Below are 26019 nucleotides of genomic sequence, written 5' to 3'. Positions count from 1 at the left end.
GATTCGAGACATACCTCATTCATTTTGCCAACTTACACATGTAAGCATTAAATAGCAGGGTATTTTACTGGAACTATGCAAGAAGCATCCTGGAATAGGATACCCAGTAGGGTACTGCTGTTGTATCTGAACCCACAAAGCTCTGGTTAAATACACAATCATTACATCCTAAAAAAACTCTTATAACCCAAACATTTTCTAAAACAATTGTAAACAAAGTAAAACTCAATATAACTTTAAATGCAACAACTATAGAAGACTCAGGGTTCATGAGTCTCATGTTTACAAGTGTACTGTATAAGGCAGCCATTTTCAAATTAAAGGAAGCCTCTCCCATAGTTTTCAGGTCTACTCAGGGCAAAACCCATTAACTCAATTAATAAAACTATTTATCTTAATGTAATGTTTTAAAACCTGGATCACTTCAAGCTCAGGAAGGTTTCATGTTTGGTTACCTGCGTGGAATTTCCTCATCTGCATACAACACGCTGACCGAGTACGGTCCTTCTCTCGTTGGCACATAACTGACAGTGTGAGTTTTGTCTCCATTATCCACCACCTCCACTGGTTCCACAACACCTAATGGACACAAAAGATCAAAAATTAGAAAACAATTGTTAATGGAAGTATGTTTCAGATTTCCCCACACATCTCTGCAGGATGTTCTGTCACTGGTTTTTGTTCCAACTTTTCTTTGGTTGAAATAGAAACAATTAGTTTTAGTTTTCTTAAAAGCACCCAGGTGCCTCTCTCAAACACATTAAACTATAAAAATGGTTCTGAGGCTGTGAAATAACTTATTCTCCTCTAATCATCAAAAGGAGGAAGTGCATAAATGACTGCAGTTCATGAAAAGCAGGGTAACCAGAGGTTCAAAACGATGGGGTTTTTCAAGGACATCAAGCTAAGACTACCTTTGGGTCCTTGTACCCGCACTTGGAGAGGTGCCACCCCTGCCTTGCTGGTGTCCACTGTGAAGCTCTGGGGTATGTTGGCACGCACATTGTTGCCCAGACCCTGTCCCAGGCACTTCACCTTTGAAGCATCCACCACATCGTGAACGGGCACAGAGAATGGACTTCCTGCAGGAGAGAGGAAGAGTCGGGTTCAAAACATGCATTATAATTTTGACAAGAGACTCCACAAGCAGCATTCAGTTATAAATAAACCTGATTTCTCTCAGGAGAGCAGAAAAATCAAGCTCCAAACTGAATGAATCACTTCTCTCTCCCCCCCCCAAACATCAACATCTTATTTAGGTTTGAAAGTATTTTCTAAAAATCTCAGGCACAACAAAGCAACGACTGCTCATCTTTTGATTTACTTGTTTAAGTTTGCCAAGTCTCATTTTTGGTGTGCAAGCACTTTGCTTACCCTTCACAGGCTGTCCACCATAGGTTATGTTGAGGTTGTAGGTGCCGGGTTCATACGGCACATATTCAACAGAACAGCTGCCATCCTTGTTGTCTGTACAGGACATCTTGGCTTCTGATGGACCCTCCACTGCCAGACCCAGACCACCTGTGCCAGCACCACTAGGATACACAAAACACATTGCAAGAATTAGGCACTCTGCTTGTTTTGGTGACCTACACATCTGAAGTACAGTGGGCATTTTCTGCATAGAAACTTTTACTTAACATCTAGTTATTTCACTATAAGATTTAAATTAAATGGTATTGTATATTCAAAAAGTATATACAGACGGCATCAGCTCAAATGCATTCTGTTCGAGTTCAAGGCATTATAAGCTAGACAGTACCTCAAGTGATATGGCAATCAGAGCACAGAAATTGCTATTCAGGTGTCGGCAACAGGATGATTCTGCATTACTAAATGGAACAAAAGATCTTTGGAAACAAGTCCCTAGATGTGAATGAATTACAGTTCAAAAGACAACAGGAATGTGAGGGGGGAAAGTTAAAGAATGTTTCCAATTTAAAAAACCATACAGAGCAGAAACTGAAAGCATGCATTCTGATTTTCCATGAAACCTACCGAGTCTCAACAGTAAATTTGTTTGGTTTATTGGTGATGCCACTCTGCAGCCCTGGTCCATGAACTCTCACCCTGGCAGGGTCACAGCCCTCGGTTACAGGCACACGGAATGGGCTGTTGGGCACTGGGGCATCATCATAACACACTTCCACATTATGAACACCTTAAAAACATGGGAGATGCACCATTATGACAGTTAAGATTACTAACAGATGGGGAAATACTTGCAGAAAATGTTGCATTTGTGGTTTCTCATTTAAATTAACCATTGTTAAAAATTTACATCGCAACAGCATTGGTACCATGCTCCAAGTCCATTTTAACACATTTAAGATACCTTCTTCATAAGGTGTGTATTCCACCTGGTAGGTGCCATCTCCAAGGTCCCGGATCAGGGCATCCGTGCGGTTGCCTGATGGGTTGTTGATTCGGGTCTTGATATGGTTGCCACCGCTTTTGGTTAAGGCACGGGCATCCACTGTGAAATCGGTGGTAGCTTCACGGAAAACGCCTAGAGAGCAAAAAGTGTAACCATGAAGCACTCCTCAATTTTGAGAACATTGCATCTTAATAAACTCCTAAATAAAAGTATATAACCTTAAGAGTGATGATCCTGGTAAGTGCAAATTCCATTTTTTTAATTTAAGAACAGCAACTGGTGCCTTTGAAGAGTTTTAAAAGTAGAGGATGAGGCTTAAGCTTTCGAGTGCGACATCTGGAGATCACCTGAAATGGGAGTTCTAAATGAACACCCACCTTTGTTCCCAACTCCAGGGCCAAACACTTTGACACCGGTGGAGTCCACAGCAGGCTCCACAGTGAGTCTGGCGGGGAAGTTGGGCACATCCTGGCCTCCATAGCGAATAGTGATGGTGTAGACACCAGGGTAGAGAGGGATGTAAGTGATTGTGTAGGTGCCATCTCCATTGTCCTGGATGTGCACCTCAGCCTCTGTGCCGTTGTCGGAGATTATCTCGATTGTCAACTCGGCTGGACCAGCGTTGGTACAATCCACATTGAACTTCCCCGTCTCCCCAACTTTGGCTCGTTCCAAGCCAGGGCCTGAGCACCGAACCTGAAAGGAGTAAGAATGAGGTACTGTCACTCTCGGGCATGTTCCAGGAGTGTACCAATAACACCATGAAACAGTGGCATATTGCATCAACACCATCCCAGGAAGATTTAGTAACTTTCTACTGACTTTACATTAATATTTTCAAATCAACTCATTAGGAACCTAAGTTCCAGAATTTCATGTTTTTAAATAATGGAAATCCTAAACTTGTACTTATTGCCTAGGACTCTGATCAAGTTAATCCTGCTAAGCACTTTACAACAATCACCTAATGTGCGATATCAATGAGGAGCTTAACCTTAGGTCTAATTTGAAGCTGAAGTCCACATCCTGTTTTCTTTTAAGAAACAGCTGGACAAAATCCTTGGATCAATTTGGAACTACTCTTAAAAGAACACTGCCTAAATCAGATGGTACCTTACTTGAAGCCAAGTTGGACACGGGGCATGCAATTACCATCTCCAGACTAATCCAAATTTCTATGCATAACATGCCTTTAAATACTAAACAATTTATCTTGGGTGCTCAAGTTCGAATCCCTTGCTTCACCTTGGATGGATCTGCAGGTGCCACTGCCTCAACCGGGAATGGGCTGCCAGGAATAGGAGCTCCATCATAGGTCAGCTCCACCTCGTAGGGCCCCTGCTCCCTGGGGATGAAGCGCACTTGGCTCGTCTCTGGGCTCAGGCTAGGCTCCACTTTGCAGGGCACGGGCTTGCCAGAGGGACCTGTGACCTTGGCTGCCACTTTGCCTTGCCCACCAGCCCCCTTGGACTTCACTGTAAACTCCTGATCCTTGCCAACAGTCATCTCTGGAAGCAAAGAGGAGCAGGGTTGAGGACTTGGAGAAACTTTTGGCCTGCCGGCCAGATCTTGAACAATCACAAAAGAGTTTAAGTGGAGGAAAAAGCTCAGTTTAGAAACTGATTGGATATCTATTAGTAGGGAAATATTGTCCAACCTAAAAAAAAACAACCATCCTACAACCTGGGATTTCAAAAGCTTGATTCTGCCTAAATGCCTCTAGGCATTTGTTGTATACGTCTCTGTACAACAGTCTGCACAGCAATAATAGTAAAGTTATCTAATGTGAAATGCAGAAGGGTGAGAAAATACAACAGAATCAGATCCTTACATCAATCTGGTTAATTACATTTCTTGTACTATCTATTCCAACACTGAACATCTGTATAGGCTCCCTTCAATTTTGCAGAAACATGCCCGTGAATATAAATATGTCTACACTTACTCTCTCCTGGCCCAGACACTTTAATCTTGCTGAGGTCAAGAGATGGGGCCACACCAACAGAGAAAGGACTCTTGGGAATGCTGTCTCCACCATAGGTGACGTTCACACCCATATTACCCTGCAATAACCAAAACCTTAGTTGCACATTTGTCACTAACACAAGGTTCTCAGGAACATACAATTTTTTACATCAACAAGCCAGTAAAGAGGGCTGTAAGGTCCCACACATGGCAGTTCAAGTCAGATTTAGCCCCAACCACATACACAGCTGTATCTATACATCGTGATTGCTGCCATGAATTACTGGATTCTCACAGTATGGTATTTGAAGAATTTTTCAGATGCCCCTCAAACAGGTTTCCATACCTGCTGTACTGGAGTGTATTTGACAGTGTAGGTATTATCATGGTTGTTGACAATATCAAAGTCCTTCACTGCGTCGGCTTTGGTTGGACCAGTGAACTGCACGTCCAGCTTGGCTTTGCCTGCTCCTTTAGTGTTCACAGTGAAGTGGGTTGGCTTGTTCCACTCAATGCCTTAAAAAAAAGGATTGTATTCAGTGCACTCTTGAACATGATCTGGAGAGACAGCCTATCTGATAAATCAATACATATATAGTGTATATATATACATACACACACACTCACACATTGAAAATACATAAAGAGTAGGTACCTGGTAAGGAAAGTAGTAGCATCAGCTCTTTGACACTATTTAGAAAACTGCACAAAGCTGACTGATTTACATGCTAGTGCAGACAGCAGTTCTACCTTTAGAAACTTTTCCACAGTATTAGCATCTCCTAGCGATACAGTTGGTACTACTATTATTGCAGTAATGGTGATAAATTTACTATGCCTTAGTACTGACCAGTTTTGATTTTGCTCATTTTAAATTTTTGGGACTTTTGTGGGCCAGGGAACCAAATCCTTCTGAAGTCAATTTTCCTTTTATTTTGTACTGTTACTCAGGTGCTTTCCACAGATGTTTACAACACACTGGACAGCGTATTACACACTTCGCCACAGTGCGTGTCCCAAGATCTATACAATGCAGCATCAGGAAGAAACTGCAACCGATACATGTTGCATTTCTTCCAGGGCTTTCCATTACATGAGTAGTCTGCACAGTACAAAGCTTAAATAGTTTTGAAACTAGTTTTCTACAAATGTCTCATTTTTCCTGTGCTCCCAAGAGATGTTTAAAATACTGTATTTCCACAGCCCTCTCCACCCTAGTGTCACTGGGCAGTCTGTGGTGTACAGCAATTCAACCATTTCTAGAAATGGTCAGAACGACTTTTACAAAAGTCACAGGCCAAGTTCTTACCACTCCTGCTCAGCCCTGGCCCCTCTGCCTTGACTTTGCTAGCATCATGGGATGGGTCCACTTTGATTCTGAAGGGAGTCATTGGAATGGCCTGAAAACACAAAAACCCAGAACAGGACTGTTACTGTAGGTCAGTAACCTAACACCCTTTGAACTTTAAGGCAACAGGAATGTTATATCTAAACTTTCCCTTGCCACGAATGCATAAATATAATACATGAGACCGTGACAATGCCTGTAGCAAACAATGACACTGAAGACTTCTAAAAGACATGCCTTGTGGCTGTTTTCAGGCAAGAGCTTATCACATGCTAAAGAACAAATAAAGCAGCCATGATAAATAAACATTTTACTCAGATTTGTTTCAACACAAAAATAAACCCATTTACTATAAAAGTAATCTTAATACATTGGAACAAAGTTGACTGAACTTTGGTTCAAATATACAAAAATTACTGAATTGTGAGGATTTCCACAAATATTCTAAGCCTGTGTGCTTACCTGATCAGCAAAGAGCACCATTATGGTGTAGCTTCCAGCGCCAGGAGGGGTGTATTTGACCGTGAAGGTGTCATTGTCGTTGCGGATGATATCAAAATCAATATCCGCTTCTGCAGGACCAACCACTCCAGGGGCACACTTGATTCCAATGCTGATGTCCCCTTTAGCAACAGATGTCAAGAGCAACTCATCAATTCATTTTATGCATATGGATAGTTGTCACCTTGGTGTATTCAGTAAACTGTAAATTTACCTAAAATAACATTTTAGCTATGCATTTCCCTGCAGATTTCAAAAGCGATAAATACCTTGGCCAGCCTCAGAGCAGTCCACAGTGAAGTAAGTCGGCTCAAAAGCCTTCAGGCCAGTCTTGGCCACCCCAGGTCCTGACACTTTGACCTTATTCGGGTGGCTGCCAGCACCAATGCTCATCTAGAAACAAGAGGGAGGGAGGATGAGGCTGGAGAATCTAGAGACTCAAGCCAAACTGTTCATACGATCTTCCTGTACATATTCCAACTTTCATCTAGCACTCGATACCTTACGGTGCTTCAAATATTTTAAAGCATCTGCTTTAGTGTCTGGTGCCTGGTGTTTAGCACCTCATTTTGAGGGGAAAAAGACCAGAGCCCAAAAAGTGAAAAACAAGGGATGAACAGCTGGCTGCTGTACTTGGATGTGAATCCTTTCAAGTTCTTAAAAAAAGAGCAGTACTACTTTGAGTTTTAGTCTGACTCCACATGGAGCCTGTCCAAAGAAGCTAAAACAGGTAATATGACTTTTTACCAAAATCCATGCAGCTGAGATGCAGTATTTTTAGAACTTAAGTGTGATATGTAGAGTTGGGGTTAGTTATCCTTATGTTTAAAAGGAACCAATAATGCTGTAAGAGAACTGTTTGGCCTTCTCTGTAACTGGTCATTCTGACCTTCAAATATACAGAATGGTAACTGGAGGAAGTGAACTCATACAAGGGTACCAGCAATGTCTGCAACACTGCCAATTTTGATTAAGGGCCTTCTTAAACTTTCAAAATTAAACTGACTAGCGACTTCTTGCATCAGATACAGATACACAAGCAAGCACTGCATTATAATATACATTTGCTCTTCTCCTAAATGGGAGGTATGCGAAAGAAAGAGCAATATGAAAATGAGCTTAATAAGAAATTCAGATCAAGGATGATACCAGGATTCCTCAACTGAGTACGTGGAAGGATTCCAGGACCACCCACAGTAAAACTATAGATTCCACATTTACAGACTTGAAAAAGAAGCCATCAGCACCAACTCCCATGTTGCAGAGTTCAGATTTAAAAGACTGTTACACAAACAATATCAGATTTTGTGCAAATAAATAGAGATCTGTTCTGCAAGATTGTGAAGCCAAGAGCAAAGACAACACTAAGGCCCATAATGAGAAGAATGGAAAAACATCCAGCAGTCACTAGTAGCCTTAAAAAGCTTCTTTTGTACTATGCATAAATCCCAGACCAAAATTGCTCATACAGTTTATTCCCAAATAAATGAACAATGGCATGTTCTAGAACTTTTGGTATTTGACCGGAGGCTGTGTTTTATTTTAACAGGAGGATAACTGCTTATGTTCACATTTTACAATTCTTTTCTATTGGCACATGACAGGACAGTGGGGAAAAGGATCCAAGCAACGCAGGTTCCATTTCAGATAGCTGAAGAGACTATAAGGAACTCTTTACATTAATTCTCAGATGTGGTAACCAATACCATCTGACTACAGAAAATTATATTGGAAAACAAATTCCATCGGACCATACACTTCAAGAATGCTGCTCTTAACTGGGTTTAAGAGATGAAGTGCTCCAAGATTACGGTTCCCTTCAGTATTCCCCAAAAAACAGACCTCCTTGTATTACTTGAAAACATGCAAGTTAACAGACAGGCCAGCATCTACATTCCAGTTTACACCCATGAGGATTTAATGAAGCAACACTGGTGAAACTAAGTTTCATGGTGGCACAGGGCCTCCACAAGGGTAGAAAACTAAAGCGATGGTGATGGGTCAACACAGACAAGAGAAGTGTGCAAGCAAACTCAAATTAAAAATCACATTCCAATATTTAACTTAAACCTCATATTTCCCCACCACAGATCCAAGAATTGTTTAACTTTTCTTTAAAATGCATCCATATTAGCTAGAGAAACAAAATGTTCTTCAGGGGTTGCTGTAAATGCAGTTACTCCATTTTTATTCCTGGTTACAATTCTTCCCTGCTCGTTAAATACCTACCCGGAAGGGACTGTCTGGAATGTTGACTCCACCCCAGGACACCATGACGGTATGTTTGAGGGGTTTGCGTGGGGTGTAGGAGCAGCTGTAGGTACCATTGCCATTGTCTTTCACCTGGACATCCACAGGGTTACCATCACCATCCTGTAGGCAACAGAGCAAAAGGCTGATGTGTCTGACAAGATTACTTTTCATTGTTAAAACTGAAAGTGGTTGAGCCAAGATAGAATGAGTTTCAACATTTTTATAGTCTTGGCAGGCTGCTAGAATTAAGCCTTCAAGAAATCTGCACCATGCTTCACTGAAAATGTAAAATGCTTCAATAAAACTGCACTTCCAAAATATCACATCACATCAGATCTGGGTTTCCCCCAACTGCCAAGGCTACGAAGGTCTTGGCTCTGCAGAAGCACCGTGCAGTCAAGCGTGTACTGTACCTGAGCCTGGATCTTCAGTGGGGCCTTCCCTCCCTGCTTGGCATCAACTGTGAATTCGGCTGGTTTGCTCATTGCCAAGCCAGTGCTTTGCAGTCCTGGGCCGTAAGCCTTAACCTGTAGTATAGGCACCCCACATAGAAACCCATCAGATCAGCACTTCAGTAACCCCTCTACACAGGGTGTGAAACACACAAGTCTCCACAGAGCAGCATTTCTCCATGTTACACAGGTTAAAAGGAGGAACCAAATCTAAATCCAATCCATACTGAATATGGTCAAACAGTCACTACTTGCCGAGCTGTACCTCACTGAAATTCTATATTGTCATTTTCATGTGTAAATGTTAATACATTTTCATCAACATATAGTATCTACTTTACCTCGGGGCAAAACTTTAGCAATGTCTACAAGCTTCATTCTTGATGTTAGTTAAGCAACATCATGCCAATAGCCCTGCAAGATATACTTGGAGAATTTACACCACTACTCTAAGACCATCACCCCTTTCCAATGGTATTTCAAGATGATTGGTCCCAGTCTCATGGCCTTCCATGGTAGCTCGGATGTAGAGCTTTAAGATTATGGAAGAACATTACCTTTTCCGGGTGGAAGTCTTTCCCTGGTGATGGCTTGATTTCTGCCATGAAGGGGCTGTACTGGATGTCCTCGTTGTTGCACAGGACGTGCACTGCATACTCCCCTGCCTCGGTGGGCCAGTAGCGGACATCGCAGGAGCCATCACCCTTGTCATCACACTCGATCTTAGCCTGAGAGGGCCCTTCCACTGAAAAGCCTGGGAGATGCCAACAATGGGCTTAGGGACAAGCACGCTGATCCATTAGTAAAAACATGCAACAGGAGGAAAATACACAACTTATCAAGATGCAAGAGTAGCTGAATAAAAAGGATGAAAGGACATAATTTGTCTTCTGCTTGCTTATGACTGCAGTTTAAACAATTCTGTGTCCCACCCCCTCATTTTCTTGGGACAGACTCTTGGAATAGAGGCCTTTACAGGATTTAGCTCCTGTGAGCTTCAGGTTAGAAAAACACAGAATAGTACCAGTTTAAGAAAAATACAGGAGGAGTCTCTCCAACTAGGTCATATCGCAAAGATCTCACCCAATGTTCCCACGTCATCTCCCACTGCTTCCACCACAAAGTCTGCTGAGCTCCCAACGACTCCGCCTTCCAGCCCTGGACCCCATGCCCGCACTTTCTGCGGTCCCGCCTCGGTGCCGATTTTTACCTCGAAGGGGCTGAGGGGGGGAAAAAAGTCACTACTTGCAATTGGTTTTGACTCTGCAAAATGTAAAAGCAACCCTGTAGATCTAACCAACTGGAGACAAGTTAAAAATTCACAGGAATTCAAGAACTGGTGGCAAAAGGCAAGATATGCGTTTCCATTCAGGGACTTGTGGTAAATGCACACTGGTAACTGGCTGAGGAAACGAAGCTTTAACCTTCCACGCATATTCACCTCCCAAGTTTACCATCAAGTTGTGCAAGAGTCAACTCCAGTCAGAAAGACTGCTTAGAATGAAAATCTTAGAGTGCTTCTCATTCTCGATTGCAGAGAACTTTAAAACAAAAGACCAGAAACAAAATCTGAAAATATTCAGAATGTAATGTACAATTAAAAACATTGTGACACTTCTGTCAACATGAACATTAATTGCAACGTCCATGACGTTCCATGGCTCACCTGCGAGGGATCTGCTGACCGCCCCATGTTATGGTGATGGTGTAGTTCCCAGTGGTGGTTGGGTAATATTCAAAGCTGTACACCCCATCGCCTAGGTCCTTCTTCTTGCAAGGCTCCTCCAGACCCTCTGGAGAGGGCCAAACAAATGCAATTAAACCATGCAATTTTAAATTTGAACAATTTTCAACCTTCACTTTATCAAAGCATGGAAAGACACGATACTAACTTGGTCCTTTGATAGTGACTTTCAGATCTCCTGTACCAGCACCCTTGGTATAAACTTTGAAATCGGCAGTCTCTTTGACACGCAGTCCTTTGGGCTGAAGTCCACGGCCTTTTGCCCGACAGAGAGATGGGTTACAAGCTGGTGGAAGAGATAAAAGGATGAGTGTCTCCTAAAATACCGACATCCTTGGATAAGTTATACTGTACTACCCTATTGGAACTTGCAGGTCTTATCTTGTTTACCCAGAGTGTTTTAGAAGAATGACACCAGGAAATTTAATAATATGAATGGAAACCATGGTTCTTTCATGTTTAAGCCAAACTGAACTCAGACCTTAACCAGTCCCTTTATTGGCTACCAACAAGTGCCAAGATTCCCCCAAGTGGTAGCACAAAGCGGTTCAAGTCAACGCTGGTGAGGTTGGGAAAGATTCAAATTTGGCTCCTTCAGGTGGTCAATAGTAGCTTTTGAGGTATGTTGCCAAGCAACCAATGGACCTACTTTGAGGACCACAACAGCTCTGTCTGATGGCTGCAAACCTATAGCATAATAGGATGGTTTTCAAATATATATTTAAGAGGTTGCATTCTCATTGTTATGCCTACACAAGGCAGAGAGCAAGGAACAAAGCTCTTTAGAAAGAGCCATTGCATCTGCAAAACATCAAGTGGTATTGGGTATGTTGTCTACATGTCCTCATAACATTCACTATAAAAAAGGATAACCATTTCCTGAAATAAAGGAAGCAGGATCACTAACCAAGAAAGATAAATGGTCTTGACTGAAAATACTTTGGAAATGTGACAGCATATTCCGCACTGGGGTTGCTGCATGGTTTAGATAAAGCACAAACCCCTGCTCAATAAAGAGCCTGTCACCTCAAACCCAGCAACAGAGTCAAAAGTAAGAAAAGCAGCACAATGCAGAGAAAAGGATCAAGACCTCTTGCAGAAGACGATAGATTACAGCAATGCACAGTATAGGAGTAATGTGCTCAATTGGAGACCAACTACTTAATATAAAACAAATTGTGTATGTCAGAACACCACAGCATGCATTACAAAACCTTTAAAACAAGGAACTAATTCAGAGATGCTATTTGCATCTTTAGTCTGAGACTGCTAAAAACCCTTTTCCAAAGAGGGCAATTCTAAGCCCAACATTAATTGGCTGATGCAATGAAAGTTAAAGTGCCAGTTTACATTTAAAACTGTGACGCTATCTAAGGTCTATAATTTCCAATTCTATTTATAACATGGCATAGAAGCACAGATACAAGCATGCATAGCACACTACTAGTACCGAAAGAGAGGAAATGACATCAGAAGTCGAAAAAGTTCATCCAGAGAGAAGGGGACATCACCAAAAGTCCTATTTGGACTGGAAAGCATTTTGAGGGAAAGAAAAGATCAAAAATGAAAAAGCACACAATACAGATCTAAAACATTCTGCTAGTCTGAAAACAAGCCTTACCAAGATACATTCAGAATACCATAACCAAATGATTGAAACAACCTGGTGGAGTTTTCTGAACTTAAAGTTATTTAGTACCAATTTCTTGATTGTAAAAATATTACATTTTAACCACTTTTCTTTGGGGACGGGGGAATTGGCAAGACAATGAATGTTTAAAGCTAACATCTAAGATAAGTAAATCTATTCCCTCCAATGTACAAGGATCTTATTTATAGTTCTTGCCTGTATCAAAATTCTCAAAAAATCAAATTCCAAACTGATTAAACATTTTAATCCAATTTAAACTTTAATTTAAACTATTAATAACTATTACCTCAAAATGACAGCCAATACTTTTAGAGGCTGAGGAGTTAAGATGCATGATTCAGCATCACCTTCTTACCGATTATGGAATGGAATGAAGCTTAAAAATTGAGGTTATTGATGAAAGATGCTGACTGACAGCAGGTTGAGTAGCGCTCATCTCTGGTTTAGAAATTATCAATACTGCCCATACCTTCTCCCACAGTGACAGTGAAGGGGCTCTTGGATATCTGACTTCCAGCAAAAGTGATGTAGATGGTGTGGACACCCTCTTTTGTGGGCTTGTAAGTACACCGGTAGCTGCTGTTCCCCTTGTCCTCAATATTGCACTCCACAGCGTCCTTCTTTCCAGTAGGATCAACAATGGACACTCCCACCTCTCCTATACCCGCACCTGGAAGTCAAAGCCACATTGAAGACATTAGAATCAAGACATTCCCCCCCTTTCTGTATAGTAAGTGCAATGATAGCACTAACAGATTCCATTCAGAAATATCACTGATCTGGGGGAAGGGGCCCCAATGCTTTATTTGGGACACAATGGATCCCCTGATGGAATCATTCTCCATTTCCCTGTTTTGGTCTAACTTCAAAAATGCTAGAAGAGCATCAATATTTCAGAATAATGATCAAACATCTACCATTATGGTGCTCAGTGCACAAAGAATCACTATACATACTCTGGCAGAAACACATCATACAAAAGACTGCCATAGTAGGTTTTAATTTCAAATGACTCCCTTTGTTACAAATTAGCATGAACTGTAAAAGTGGTAAGACTCCAGACAACAGGCAATTAAAATAAAATGCATTTAATTTTGTTAAAACATTGGTTATAATCGAGTGTCCTCAGGAGAAGTTTGGTAAAATGGCCGTTTATAGAATTTACAAAATGGAGAAAACCATAGAGTTCTAAAAGTCTAAACTGACTTGTCAAGTGTGGCTTAGAATTTGATAGTTAACTAGTTTATAATTCATTTAAAGTCAATGTCAACTGTAACATCACTAGGTCTCTTATGGCATTTTAGAAGTTTTGCATGTGTGGTTTTGGTGGTCATGGGCTGTATAAGTTACGGTGATCATCATCAGGTACCTGCAGTATACACATCGAAGTAGGTGGTCTTATTGGCAATGTTGCCACTGGGCTCCAGTCCTGGACCCTGGGCAGTCACCTTGCTGGCATCACCCTGAGACATCCCCACATCCACATCAAAGGGACTCTTGGAAATGTGAAGCCCAGCAAACAGCACAGTCACCTGACGAGAGATCACTGACATCAGAACTCTGAAAGCCCATCGCCCCTTTAGTCACCATGCCAACTTAAGACCAGCAGATTTACAGCACCTGCACAAATTCCATAAACTCAAGTCTCCAAGAGAAAGAAATTTTACCTTGTGTGTGCCAGTCACTTTGGGAATATAGACAACAGAGTAGGTGCGGTTTTTGTCATTGTTGGCCGTCACCTTAGCCTAGACAAAAAAAAAGGAATACAGTACTTGCACTCAATTATTCAGCGTCGCTGCTAAATGTCTAACTGCTTGACAACAGAAGTCACACTGATCATTCAACTGATTCCCTACTGAGGTGCTACTAAAGGAATTCATATGAACATTAAATCCTTCAAAACCGACCAAAACCCAACAAAATTACATAAGATATTTATTTCTATTTTTTCCCCACAAGGAGCCTAATGCAAAAGTTGATCTAATCACAAAATGCTTTTCAAATATTTACAGAAAACAAGGTACTATAAAGCCTCACTAAGATTCACGGGTAGCATTCTAGAAAAATCCCTAATTAAGTTCCATTGCTAAACCCCTGCAATGCCACACTAACCCAACAGGTGGTCTAGTGAGCTGTCTTACCTCCTCCCTGTGCCCAGCAGGGTCCTCAACATACACCAAAACCTCGCCCATCCCAGCGCTGATGGTCTCTACTGTAAACTCAGCTTTCTTCATCACCACATTGCCAGTGGGCTCAATCCCTTAATAAACAAGACATTTTAAAAGGTTTACACAGAACTTAAATTGGGGCTGCCCTGAGACTATTTACATCAACAAACCATAAGAAATTCAAGAGATCACCTTGAATGCTTGATCAAAAGATTCACCATTTTAAAAAGTAATGACTACAAATACACTGGCACCCACAACCCTGGAGTAAATATCTGAGGTTCTGCAGAAGATGAGCTTCTTTACACAGGTTTTCTTCGATGAACAATGCAATAGTTTAAATGGCGAGGCTTTAAAAACCAAACGAGGTCAATTACTATCCTTTATTGCCAATGCAGAGAGCAGCAAGGAAACTGAGCCGACAGTAGCTAGATTATAATGTGCGTTAGGAATGTCAACAAGTGACATGCACAGTAAAATCCCCAGTCAAGGGTCTAAAATAACACCATCTGAAACCGAGTATCAGAGAAAAAAAAATTGCCAAAACAGATGGCAAAAAGACAAGTTGAGCAGTTAGTTTCAATTATGAACTAGAGTCAGAGAGTAAAAGGATTACCTGGCCCATAGGCACGAGCCTTTTTGGGGTTCAGTTTGGGTCGGAGGGGAGCCCCTGGCTTCAGTTTGGCTTTGGGAAACTGGGACAGGTAGGTCATCACGGAGTGCTCGTCCACATTGGGATCCACGATTTCTTCAGGGGTGATAACCTAATTTAGAAAAGTATTACAGAAACATGAGCAAGACCTGCCTCCATACTTCCTCTTAATCCACTGTCATCTTGAAAGATGACATTTCTTTCCCCGAGTATACATCTGGACCTCACTTGGAAAAGTTACTGCAGTGGAAATCCAACCTTGGAAACCTAAAGAAAAGGGTTGTAGGTTTTATTACAGCATTTAAATATTGATGAAAACTGAAAATGGGTGATGTCATGTTCTTCCCGAAGAAAAGCCTAGGCCAAAGGTCTCTGAACCAGGACTTTCTAGGACCAGGGTTAATTACTTTAGGCCACCCTAAATCACCTGCTAAAGAACAGGAAAACTTGTTTAAATAACTAAAATCGTATTTCAGGAAGGAGGGAACACTGCTCCTGGAGAGTTGAGAAATACTAATGCGTTCCAAATTCTCCAATTTACTTAAGTGAACACCTCATTAGCTTACCGGATCACAGTTAAATTGATCCATGCCTTTAGACACCAATATCTTTTAAAGGCTACCTGTCAAATCTGCTCGACTGAGGCACTCCAGGTGCAGGGCTTAAAAGCTCCTGGTCAAGGCAGTGTGCGTTAACATGGTGAAAGCATAAAGCATATAGGCTATTTTGGAAAGACCGAAAGCCGAATATTTTTGGTAAATGATGAATGAACCCTCGAGCATTAAAAGCTATCCTGCACAACAGTAAAGCTTCCCCTCTGCACTGTAAATTTAGCAGCATTTGAGGTAATGCTACATGTCCTCGTTTCCTCCCACAGCTCAAAAGACATATGGCATCAATATTAATTGGCTTCTGGAAAAAATGACTCTGGTGTGAGTTTGTATCGGTTTGTGTGTCGCAGCCCTGTAGTGGACTGGTGTCCCATCCAGGGTGTACCCTTTCTTGCAGACTCCAGCTCTCCTGCAACCCTCTATTGGATGAAGCAGTCCAAAATGTGCCAATCCGTGTTCACAGAGCAGCTCGGACTTCCAACTTGCTTATCACAGTGTTACAAATGGGACACACATTCTACATTGAGCCTGCTGTTGATCTACCAACTTGCTACTACAAAAAGGGAGCCCCCCCAACCACAGCAGGCCACTTCAGTTTGCCTCATCGCACCAACTTTGCTTGGCTATTTGAGCAAGAGCTTTACCTCGTTACCACTCTATTGCCACTTATCACAAGAGACCTCAAGAAGGAAGTGCCTGTAATATGGGGGCATTCAGTGCACAGGGAGTTCCACAACAAGCTTCTGATTTGCAGACCACTCCATCCATAAAACAGGAAAAAGCACTGCTTTTACTTGTCAGGACAAACTATGCTAAAAACGAAATTTAAGAATCCAAATAAAATTTGATTCCCTTCACGTTTCTTACTCATTAATATTTTAAGATGGAGAAAAACCACTATTACCGATATAGCCACTCCAACAAAACACAAGCCAGCAGTCTGGACTAGAAGCTAACATTTACGCCAGATCTTGTCAAGTTTTAAGTCCTCTGCAAAGGAAAGGACACTTTCTCTATAGATTTCATGAAACACAATCCAGTCTATTACAAAGAATTGCATGTCATTGGGCGGAACTTGTACCCAGAACAGGAAACAAGGCTGCCCACATTATTCAACTGTCATTTTATTTTCAGATGCCTTGACAACCCGCACTTCAAAATATCATACCATAGCACCTTTCCTGTAATTCAACAAATTAAAAAAATGACATTTGCAGCTCGAACATTCTAGGACGCCTCAACTGCATAAACACAAAGGAAAGTGTTTAAAAATGAAACATGCTTGCCATTACTTATAAAGCAACCGTTGCAAGAGCAGATATTAGCACTGAAGTGCCAAAACCATAAGATCTCTTGGGAATGAGACCACTCATGCCTAAATATGAATTGCACTGGGTACATTCATTTTAATTAGTTTTTCCATTACACTGAAAGGCCATGCTGCAACCACTCCTTGTGAGAGAATTCAGAAGGACAACTAAAAGTACCAGCTGCATCAAAAGTTCCATCAGGGCACAGAATGGAACACTAAGGTTATCTGCTCTTGACCCAGACAGCTACCAGATAGCACAGGAGTCCCATAACGCAGCAGATACCAGAACCCAACAATGGCTCAATTCAAAAAGCCTTAAGGGCCTAACTTAACACTTTGGGAATAAAGTTTAGCATGACCAAGAAGACTTTAAAAGTATTGGTTAACAGCCTTTCTAAAGAAGTTAAAACAAGAGAAAAGATTTAGCTGACTAGGGAAACCATGGTCTTGACAAGTCAATCAATGCATACTGAAAGCCATCCCAGTTCTCCCTTGCATAAGCATCATCAAAAGCATCAGCAACACTCACGTCACAGATTTTTAAGGGTGCATCACATCACACACGAGCAAGGCTGACTGCTGAAATTCCAGAATATTTTTGAAATATGGTGTGCGAGCATCTGTAAAAGAAGCTGATATCCCCAAACCAGGAAGCTTCTAGCAACCAGAACAGCAAAGATGAACTACGAGGTTCACTAGTGAAACACTGCCATGCCAATAAAAAGCTCTTAAGCCCAAGTGGCACTCTCGCTGTTGGATGAATTACACAGCTCTTTAAGGAAGAGAACTACTTTCTGCAAGTTTAGAATGAGCTACCCAACCACGTGGCTGTATTCAATGTCCTGACCTCTTTCAAGGACCAGCTAAAAGGTCTGATCAAATCAGACAGATTTCTTATGTCCCCATGTTTTGGTTATACCTGTGGGATGCCCAGCCAGTCGTCAGCCTGTTGCATAGCCTCTCGAGCATTGTCCACTGGTTTCGTCTGATCCCAAGAGTCCCAGTCAGGGCACAGACCTGCAGGTGACCAATTCACTTATTTACACAGTGCACTAACAGAACAAGTTACTTTTTACATCCCAATACATTTCCTTACCTTGAAATAGCCAGTACAGGATAAATACATGCTCCGTTTAGACATGCTCTTTGACGAGCACGCACAGATAATACATACTATGAACCCATATTAAAAATTATACCATTACTAGCCGGTATAAATGAGAACATTTTTGTATAAAGAACACTAAACATTTACAGTATTCTGGGTGCAGGAAAAGTTGTTTAAATGAAGAATTTGGCCCTTCCAGCACTGAAAGGTTTACAAGCCTACAAAAATGAAAATGGAATACAGTACATAATTTGCCTACATCTACTCAAAATTAAGCAACACCTTTATGACATACAGGAACTACTTTGGGCTTATATAGCCAACTACAAACAAGCTTTTTAAGTGCCTTCTCTCTGAAACAGCTGCAGTCAGACACCATTCATCAGGTTGCAAAGCTGACCGTACACCCACCTGGGGCACAGCTATCAACCAGGGCACCAAGCGCCTTGCCAGACTGCCAGTCCCGGCTGAAGTTGGTGATGGGCAGCTGGGGAAGCTTGTTCTGGATCCATCCCAGCAGCCTCTGCTTGGGCGTTTTCTGTTTGGCCACGTCGTCATCCTCCTCCTCATCCCACATCGGCATGGAAATGGAGTAGTGGAGAATAAGGGTCCATATCAACCCCAGAATCAGCTTCAGGTTCCCATCCACAATGGCTTTGGAGTCTGGAGGAGACAATATGCAGAGTCACCATCAAGCTATGATGCGATTCATTTTTCATTCCAACCAAACTCAATTGATCGAATTTAAATAAAGTTAATCACTTTGTCGGGGAAAAAATAGAAAATTAAATCATGTCTCATCTAGAGAACATTTCAAATTAGACCAATAACCAGCAGCTTATATTTATACACTTGCTCCAAGTTTGACTCCACACATGGCTGTTATAGTGTAACAAATGCAGACGTTACATCACAGGCCTGTTCAATAGGTCAAGCAAAGCCACATTTTGTACTCGCAATGCGATATAGAGAATTGTACCTATTGACTAACATATCAATACTATTCCAATATTGCAATGTCAGCCACACTGAAAGATTGGGAACAAATTCTCATTACAGACCAACTAACTCATGGATCTCCAGTTCTGGTCCTGGAAGGCCAACTCACTTGCATGTTAAGAACCCAGCTAGACAGTTATCTGAATGAAGTTATTGGCTTAGCCTAATTTACCAGCACTACATGAACTTTAAAAGATACCTGTTAAAATGACCCTCCAGGACCAAGATTTGAGATTCCTGAACAGACGTTATAGTACTGTAAACTCTTGTTAAAGACTACCAACATACAAAATAGCTTCAGAGAGCTCAGACATTAGGAATCCTGCAGCTACCCTTATGAGACCAAGCCACATCACATCATAAATAACGTGTTGGATTCTAAGCATACATTCTCACATTTCTTAATTCTGGCTACAACACCCATCCTGCCCCACCCAGAAACAAGAGGCTGCGTCATTGTAAAATCCCTAGGCACACCACATATCTTTTGCACGATGCAATATGACTTGATAAGTTTAGAGTCTCTCTTGCCGAGCATGTTTCCGATGTCATTTACTGTAGGCTGTTCTGAGGCTTTTGCTTGTGGCTGCAATAAAACAATTGCTATAAAAAAAAACTGTTCAAAGCAAATCATGGTGTAAAAAGAACACTGACACTGCATGACACTTTTCTAACTACACTTCCCTCAGGTTTGGGTTTGACTTAAGAAGGCTTTTTCTTGCACAAATGTTTATTCAAACAAAAAAAGGTACATACAGCACAAATACTAAGAATATGTAGAAAGTTTAGAAGTCACTAAAAGGCAGGAATTCAGTACTTGGAGATTCTTTAGCTTTGGGCAATATATAACAATAGGAGGAAGAACCTTCTGTTACAACAAACTAATTAGAGAATGGTGTTTTGGGGTTAGGGACCCTTGCCAGGAAAAAAAAAACACTAAAAATAAATGGATGACTAGGTCTCCAAGCATAAGTCCCATCATTCTAGACCACAGACCCCTACTGTCGATAAACTTCTCCTCCCTTTGAGGCAATTAAACCCCACACTAGCAGCCTGCACACAGTAGGCAGTCTTCAGTTGAGCACACTTGCTTGCTTTCACTTCAAGTTAAAAACAGCTTGGAATGATAAAAAAAAACACTGTTAAGAATAGACTTAATGAAAAACAAAGGGAAAAGAGGTAAAAGCAGGTTTTAAAAAAAGGAATAAACACCACCCATACAAAGTCAGTTTGTTCACCTCTGTGCGAGCACATCGAGTTCCATACCTGAGAGATCAGAACTTGGCACCTGGGAATCTCTTAAAAGCCAAGATCAAAGTCTTGATAAAGAACAGGCCACCCGTTATCTCGGGTTCTGGGGCCTGTCAAGGGACATTAAAAGGCAAAAAGGAAAGCTGGGAAATATCCTAGATGATAAACTAACAATAGGCCTTGCTGTCATACTCCTACACAATTCACTGGTTTGTGGTCAATTCTTCCATTACAGCAAAAAAAGTACAAGAAGCCTTACTTAGAAAGCATCCCTGCATGCCTGATAGCATTAACTACATGTGCAAAAAATAAGCCACAGATTTGTCCTTATCCGCCCCCAACACCAGTGACAACCTGGTACTACAAGAGGGTGGGGTCTTAAACTCGGACTGCTAAAATTTTATACCACAAAGAATGCCGCTTCTCTGCTATGGAGGGAACCAATGATTTACTGTAAAATAGATCAACGGATAACAGGGCTAACTAAAATGCAATCCTAAAAAAAAATCATGTCGACTTAACAGAAGGAACACTGAAAAGACTGAATTTAGTGCACTTAAGCCAACATTAGATTTCAATCATTAAAACCTATAGCATGCGTTGCTTTGTCCTTTAAGAAGTTGTATTTAATCTGTTGATTTTAAGGATGAGTTTAGAACAAGAATAGTACTTTTGTGGACTGGATTTCTATAATGCAGTTTGTTCAGACACCAGGATGCTTCAAAAAGCATCCATAGAACCAGAGATCAATAAGCCTCCAGCAACCAAATGAGCATGATGGGCCAAAAAAAAACACCACCAGATGACAAATTGAAATTGATTGCGTTACTGGCTTGGTTTTCAATAAGATCTTGGGGTGTGAAGACATGCAACAATTTAAATATACAGACTCGAAATCGAACTGTATTGTTTCCACATGATTAACAAGACACAAATAAAATCTCTTTTGAGAAGACAAAAGCAGACTGAAAGATATAAAAGAAAAAAGCTGACTGTCGATTTCAAATGCCTGGAAGGGACATTTCTTCACAAGGAGGCACACAATTAAACCACAAGACACATTCCACCCTTTTGTTAGTGCTAACATTCTGGAGAGAGACAAATTGGGGAAAGGCCTGTTCACCAGAGCAAAGCTTAAATGCCGAGGCGGCACAGTAGATGGCAATGTTGTTTCCATAGTAACAGGGCGGTTCCTGCTCTAAAGTCAACAAACTTTTTGGAACTGTTGCAGGGGTGGGGGTTAAGGTTCCAGGCCCATTAAGTACAGGACTAGGCCTGTATGTCATCTAATCAGCAATTCCTTTTGTGCTGCAACATTCATTCCATGGCCAACTCATCCTCTCCCGTTATGACATGAAGCCAGCTCACAAAGAAATTCCACAAAAGCCAGAACAAAAAAACTAGAAGGGCAAAGAACAGTATTACTGCTCTACAGATGGAGCTAACTGTTTTTACCCATTTCACAAAAATACCATTAAGTGGAGCATACATAGTTGATTATAGGAACATTTTTGATTAACAAGAAGCAGTTTAAGGTGCTGCATTGTTCACAATTTTTACTGCGATTACTAGTCACAGGTTGATGCAAGCAGAGCTCCATGGGCCTCCTAGTACAGAGACTATATACAAGTGCAGTAAATAGCTTAAATTTCTTACACCCTACATGGGCAGAAAAAGATGGACTGTTGGCCACATCTTGTTAGAAGACCACAAAGAAGAATGCCAGGATTAAATGACAACTGGCAATGTTTGCATTCAATATTTCATTTAGAATGTTGTTTGCATGCACAGAAAGACTACATGGTACCTCATGAAAAGTAGAAGTGAGGAACGTCCACTGCACAACTCCAGAAGCTGCATTAAAAAGTTATGTGACTGCACTAGGCAGAAAACAGACATTGCATGGAACAGTGACTCATGAGAACTGGGGGAAAAAAATCCAGAATTCCACCCCCCCCCCCCCCACACACACAATCACTGCAGTTCAATATGCTGCATTTTAAAACATATGTCTAACAGCTGTGGAATATTTCTAAGAGCATTCTTCACAGACTGTATATTTCCATTCATTATTGTATTCATTTTAAGAGAAATGAATAGTACCCTTCCCAAATGCCACTAAAATAGAGAACCAAATGTTTTAAGTTAAGGAATTCAGGTACAGAAAGGGTGAACAAGATGTGTTAAATAGAACCCCCAAATATTCCCTCAACACTAGAAAGCACTTAACCATGTAGAGCAAAAGGTATTTCTACATTGAACCTTATGGTCATATATGGTCAGTTATTTTGCCCTCCTGTCCAGTTTCCTAAAAAATTCCCCAAAAAAATAACTCCCAGTACAGGAAGAGATCAGCAGGGGTCACATGTCTGAGCAGTGACTCATCTCCATCCCAGAAGTTAAAAATATATTGCAAAATCATGCTTTTTTTACAACTCCAGGTCTGATTACAGAAGATGAATTCTGAGCAGCCCTGAAATAGCACATTGCTTAAGACTGAGTAGTTTTAAAGGGACACTGATTCTCACTCCTTTTATCATTTCCACTTTGCTTCCAGCATAGAGACTTTGGACTGTGAGCAGAAACCCTCAGACCATGCAAATGGAAGTTGTGTGCACGGCAGAACTGCAGATGTGACCACAAGATGCTTTCAGGCTTAGACTCCTTCCCACATACCATACATGACCATTTTCAACAGACAGCAGAACCCAGAGACACAAATGATTGTGTTTCATTCTGCAGTTACCCTACAACTTCTGCCAACAAGGTCTTCTCTACAGCATTTCTCTGTACAAAAAGGTCGTATATGCCACCTCCTTGAAGCCTACACTGTACTTTGATGAACTTGTTACCTCTTTAACACGTTTGAGTTATCGCACCTTCCAGATGTTGCCGATATGGTATGGGTGGGGGAGTAAGCACTGCTGCGTTCCATCTTGTGCGCACTTTGGAGTAATCATTAGAAAACTTTTTCTTCATTGCGATTTTGGGTAGGTAGGTAAAGGCAAGTTAACCAAGTGCCAAAAACGTGTGCAACCCAAATGTCTAAAAAAAAAAAAAGATGAATTTGCACCTATTACAATCACGAACGTCTCTAAACAAGAGGAAGAAATCCTGCCCCATCAGCAATAACACTTTCAAATACTTGACACACCCACTGCTCCGATTGCGATCAGTTTATAACAGCTTTTCTGCTGTACTGTACTCACTTGAAGATGGGAACATAAGGCAACTAAAGAAGTTTGATTTTAACAAAAACGACCTCAGTACACACCTGCAACGAGATGCAAATCTTTCCAAAAGAACTCATTTAGAGCAGATGGCTATTCAATTCCTCCCCCCCCCAGTTATACAATAGTAGCCTCCTCTGCAGCCCTTGGAAGTTCAGGATAATTCTTTGCACCTCTTACAGCTTATTCTAGAAAAACATTTATCCCCTTCCCAACAGATCTATTCGAAGCTACATGGAGAAATGTGCAGAAGAAAATCTCCAAGCATGCACTAACCAGTATATTGTACTGTTGAACAACAAGCCACAAAGTGTGATCTAGGGGATGTACTGTCCTAGCAAACCAAGACTTCCTCCTCCACCTCCCTAACCCCCAGCCTCCCCCCCCCCCCCCCACCACCTCATAGGCATCAGCAAGCAGCCCTCCCTCCTGCTCTTACTCACAAGCTGAAAGTTCCCTTGATTTTTTAGCCATAAAAGGACAGAAGCGAACTTAATCCTGGCAGGCAAAAAAAAAAATCCCCACCACTGAGGTTTCCAATTTCAAGAGGAGGAGAAAGGGAAAAGGAATGGCAAAAAAAAAAAAGCTATGTAAGGTTTTGCTATGTGCACATCATGCACTATGAGGTCACTAACACTGGTGATCCACAATACTTCCCTCCACCCCTCTTAATCTGTGAGGTACAAAGAAACGAAGCAATTCAAAGGAAAGAACTATGAACTTGCTGATCAACTGGCCTTGAAATATTTGGCTACAAGATTCAAGTTCTTACAAACATTCAGCTACAAAAAAAACATTTAATGAGATTGTTATGGATATGCAGTACTGACAAACTTGGCTTGATATAGGAAAACGTTACAATTCTTTAAATACACTTTTGAAATGTTGCTCAGTCATCTCGTGAGAAACATTCTGTAGCCAACCTGAATTTACCAGCTAGATGAAAATAAAAGGCTTTGATCTAAACACTGATCTCATTTTAAATCCTGCTCCACCCTCACAAGGAAAAAAAAAGTAGCTTGCCAGTTCTTACATGACATTTGTTACAGATAAAGTTCTGCATCAGGCCCTGCATGAGAGGGCAAGATCAGGCAACCAAGGGCTTTCGGCTCCATTTCTGTGCATAATACGTACCTCGGGATTGATATAATTGTAAATTAGAATACAATCCACTATATAAGAATTTCAGAAAATTATGCTTTTTTTGGGGATCCCCTCTGGTTTGATTCACCACTTACAATGGTCGGTAGTACACTTTTTGATAAGAACTCAATCATATTGGCAAGACTGGGCACAGGTGATGTAGGGAATTTAATCTGCTAAATCTCAAGCTGGTAAAAAACAAAAACAAACGCACCCTACTTATCAAGAACACTATGTAGCACCGGTAAGTTGGAATCTGAACTATGTCATGTCAGGTGAACGCACTGGCCATGGAGGCAAGTTTTGTTAGTGATGAATCAAGATTTTGTGTAGACCACTCTGATGAATGTCTGGAAGCATGACATGTGAAAAGTGATCCACTCACAGTTTAACAGACCAATTAATAAAGGCAGTCCAAGAGTGACAGCCAGAGCAGTAGTGCCTACAGTTAGTTCAGACATTCAGCTGGAGTATTTGTAGGGCCATGTAGTCAAGTTGCCAACAGTGAAGCCCCAGTACTTCAACAGTTGCCCTTTCTCTGGCCTCATCCATGTGGCAATCTAGTATGGCATCGCGCATTCATCCTGCTCGCTTAACGATTATAATCAATTCAGTAGTGAGGACCACTGAACATCTGTGGGATGCGACGCTAGGGTACAGTCCAGTAACCAAGCACATGTAGGTCAAGGCTCTACAAAAGGAATGGGACCGAATCCCAGAAGCAGTTTGTAGCCTGGTGCAAAGCAGATATACTACATCTAATGTGGCTACATCTGCTACTAGGCCATTACTTTCATAGTGGGCCCTACTAATTAACATTTTTATGCATTCCCCCCATATCTGAATTTGCTTACAAAGTTTAATGTTCTGTCAGAATGAAAATTGCCAACTGTAGAGTGATTCCATAGGATCTGTGGTCCCTTTCTTGAACGTTCTGAAAAAGCTTTGTACACAAATGGTGATTATTTCCATCAGAAAATGGCTATTCTTGACAAAACTATAAGCAAGCTCCAGCTTTTTGTTCATTCACCATCTGTTGGTTTTGTACTGTATGTTTGTTAAAAGTCTTAAGATTTTCCATGAGTGGCAACTTTTTCCAGAGGCACTTTTTAAAGGAGTCCTATTGTACAAAACCATTATGCTTGGGTCTCCTGATGGTATTGTTCAAGCTCACTGCACGGAGAACTACAGGTTATGGAGTCTAGAGCAGTGACGCACCAAAACCGCATCAAAAAAAAAAATCTAGTCCCAGGT

At 41.3% G+C, this 26019-nt stretch overlaps 1 protein-coding gene across 9 annotated transcripts in view; it reads right to left on the bottom strand.

Moving 5' to 3' along the window:
- Nucleotides 1–26019, bottom strand: part of flna (filamin A, alpha (actin binding protein 280)) — a 70857-nt gene that overhangs the window by 20425 nt on the left and 24413 nt on the right. For 5 of the 9 annotated variants that reach the window (XM_088930395.1, XM_088930440.1, XM_088930422.1 and 2 more), the window contains exons 3-27: nucleotides 18554–18805; nucleotides 17954–18051; nucleotides 15076–15223; nucleotides 14433–14551; nucleotides 13959–14036; nucleotides 13661–13823; nucleotides 12761–12961; nucleotides 10789–10926; nucleotides 10563–10689; nucleotides 9980–10116; nucleotides 9454–9671; nucleotides 8858–8971; nucleotides 8421–8564; nucleotides 6461–6584; nucleotides 6153–6313; nucleotides 5652–5742; nucleotides 4689–4858; nucleotides 4323–4440; nucleotides 3623–3885; nucleotides 2755–3073; nucleotides 2336–2509; nucleotides 1999–2161; nucleotides 1375–1535; nucleotides 915–1082; nucleotides 456–579 (exon numbers count right to left, since the gene is read on the bottom strand). In XM_088930395.1, coding sequence (XP_088786521.1) covers nucleotides 456–579; nucleotides 915–1082; nucleotides 1375–1535; nucleotides 1999–2161; nucleotides 2336–2509; nucleotides 2755–3073; nucleotides 3623–3885; nucleotides 4323–4440; nucleotides 4689–4858; nucleotides 5652–5742; nucleotides 6153–6313; nucleotides 6461–6584; nucleotides 8421–8564; nucleotides 8858–8971; nucleotides 9454–9671; nucleotides 9980–10116; nucleotides 10563–10689; nucleotides 10789–10926; nucleotides 12761–12961; nucleotides 13661–13823; nucleotides 13959–14036; nucleotides 14433–14551; nucleotides 15076–15223; nucleotides 17954–18051; nucleotides 18554–18805 — 3973 coding nt within the window. The remainder of the gene's footprint in view (nucleotides 1–455; nucleotides 580–914; nucleotides 1083–1374; nucleotides 1536–1998; nucleotides 2162–2335; nucleotides 2510–2754; nucleotides 3074–3622; nucleotides 3886–4322; nucleotides 4441–4688; nucleotides 4859–5651; nucleotides 5743–6152; nucleotides 6314–6460; nucleotides 6585–8420; nucleotides 8565–8857; nucleotides 8972–9453; nucleotides 9672–9979; nucleotides 10117–10562; nucleotides 10690–10788; nucleotides 10927–12760; nucleotides 12962–13660; nucleotides 13824–13958; nucleotides 14037–14432; nucleotides 14552–15075; nucleotides 15224–17953; nucleotides 18052–18553; nucleotides 18806–26019) is intronic. The other 4 variants (XM_088930414.1, XM_088930466.1, XM_088930432.1 and 1 more) reach the window with 1 other exon arrangement.

Source organism: Atractosteus spatula, chromosome 2 (genome assembly GCF_055471065.1).
Source record: "Atractosteus spatula isolate fAtrSpa1 chromosome 2, fAtrSpa1.hap1, whole genome shotgun sequence".
NCBI classification, from domain to species: domain Eukaryota; kingdom Metazoa; phylum Chordata; class Actinopteri; order Semionotiformes; family Lepisosteidae; genus Atractosteus; species Atractosteus spatula.
Note: the sequence above shows the minus strand (reverse complement) of the source record. Positions and strands in the feature narration are given on the sequence as shown.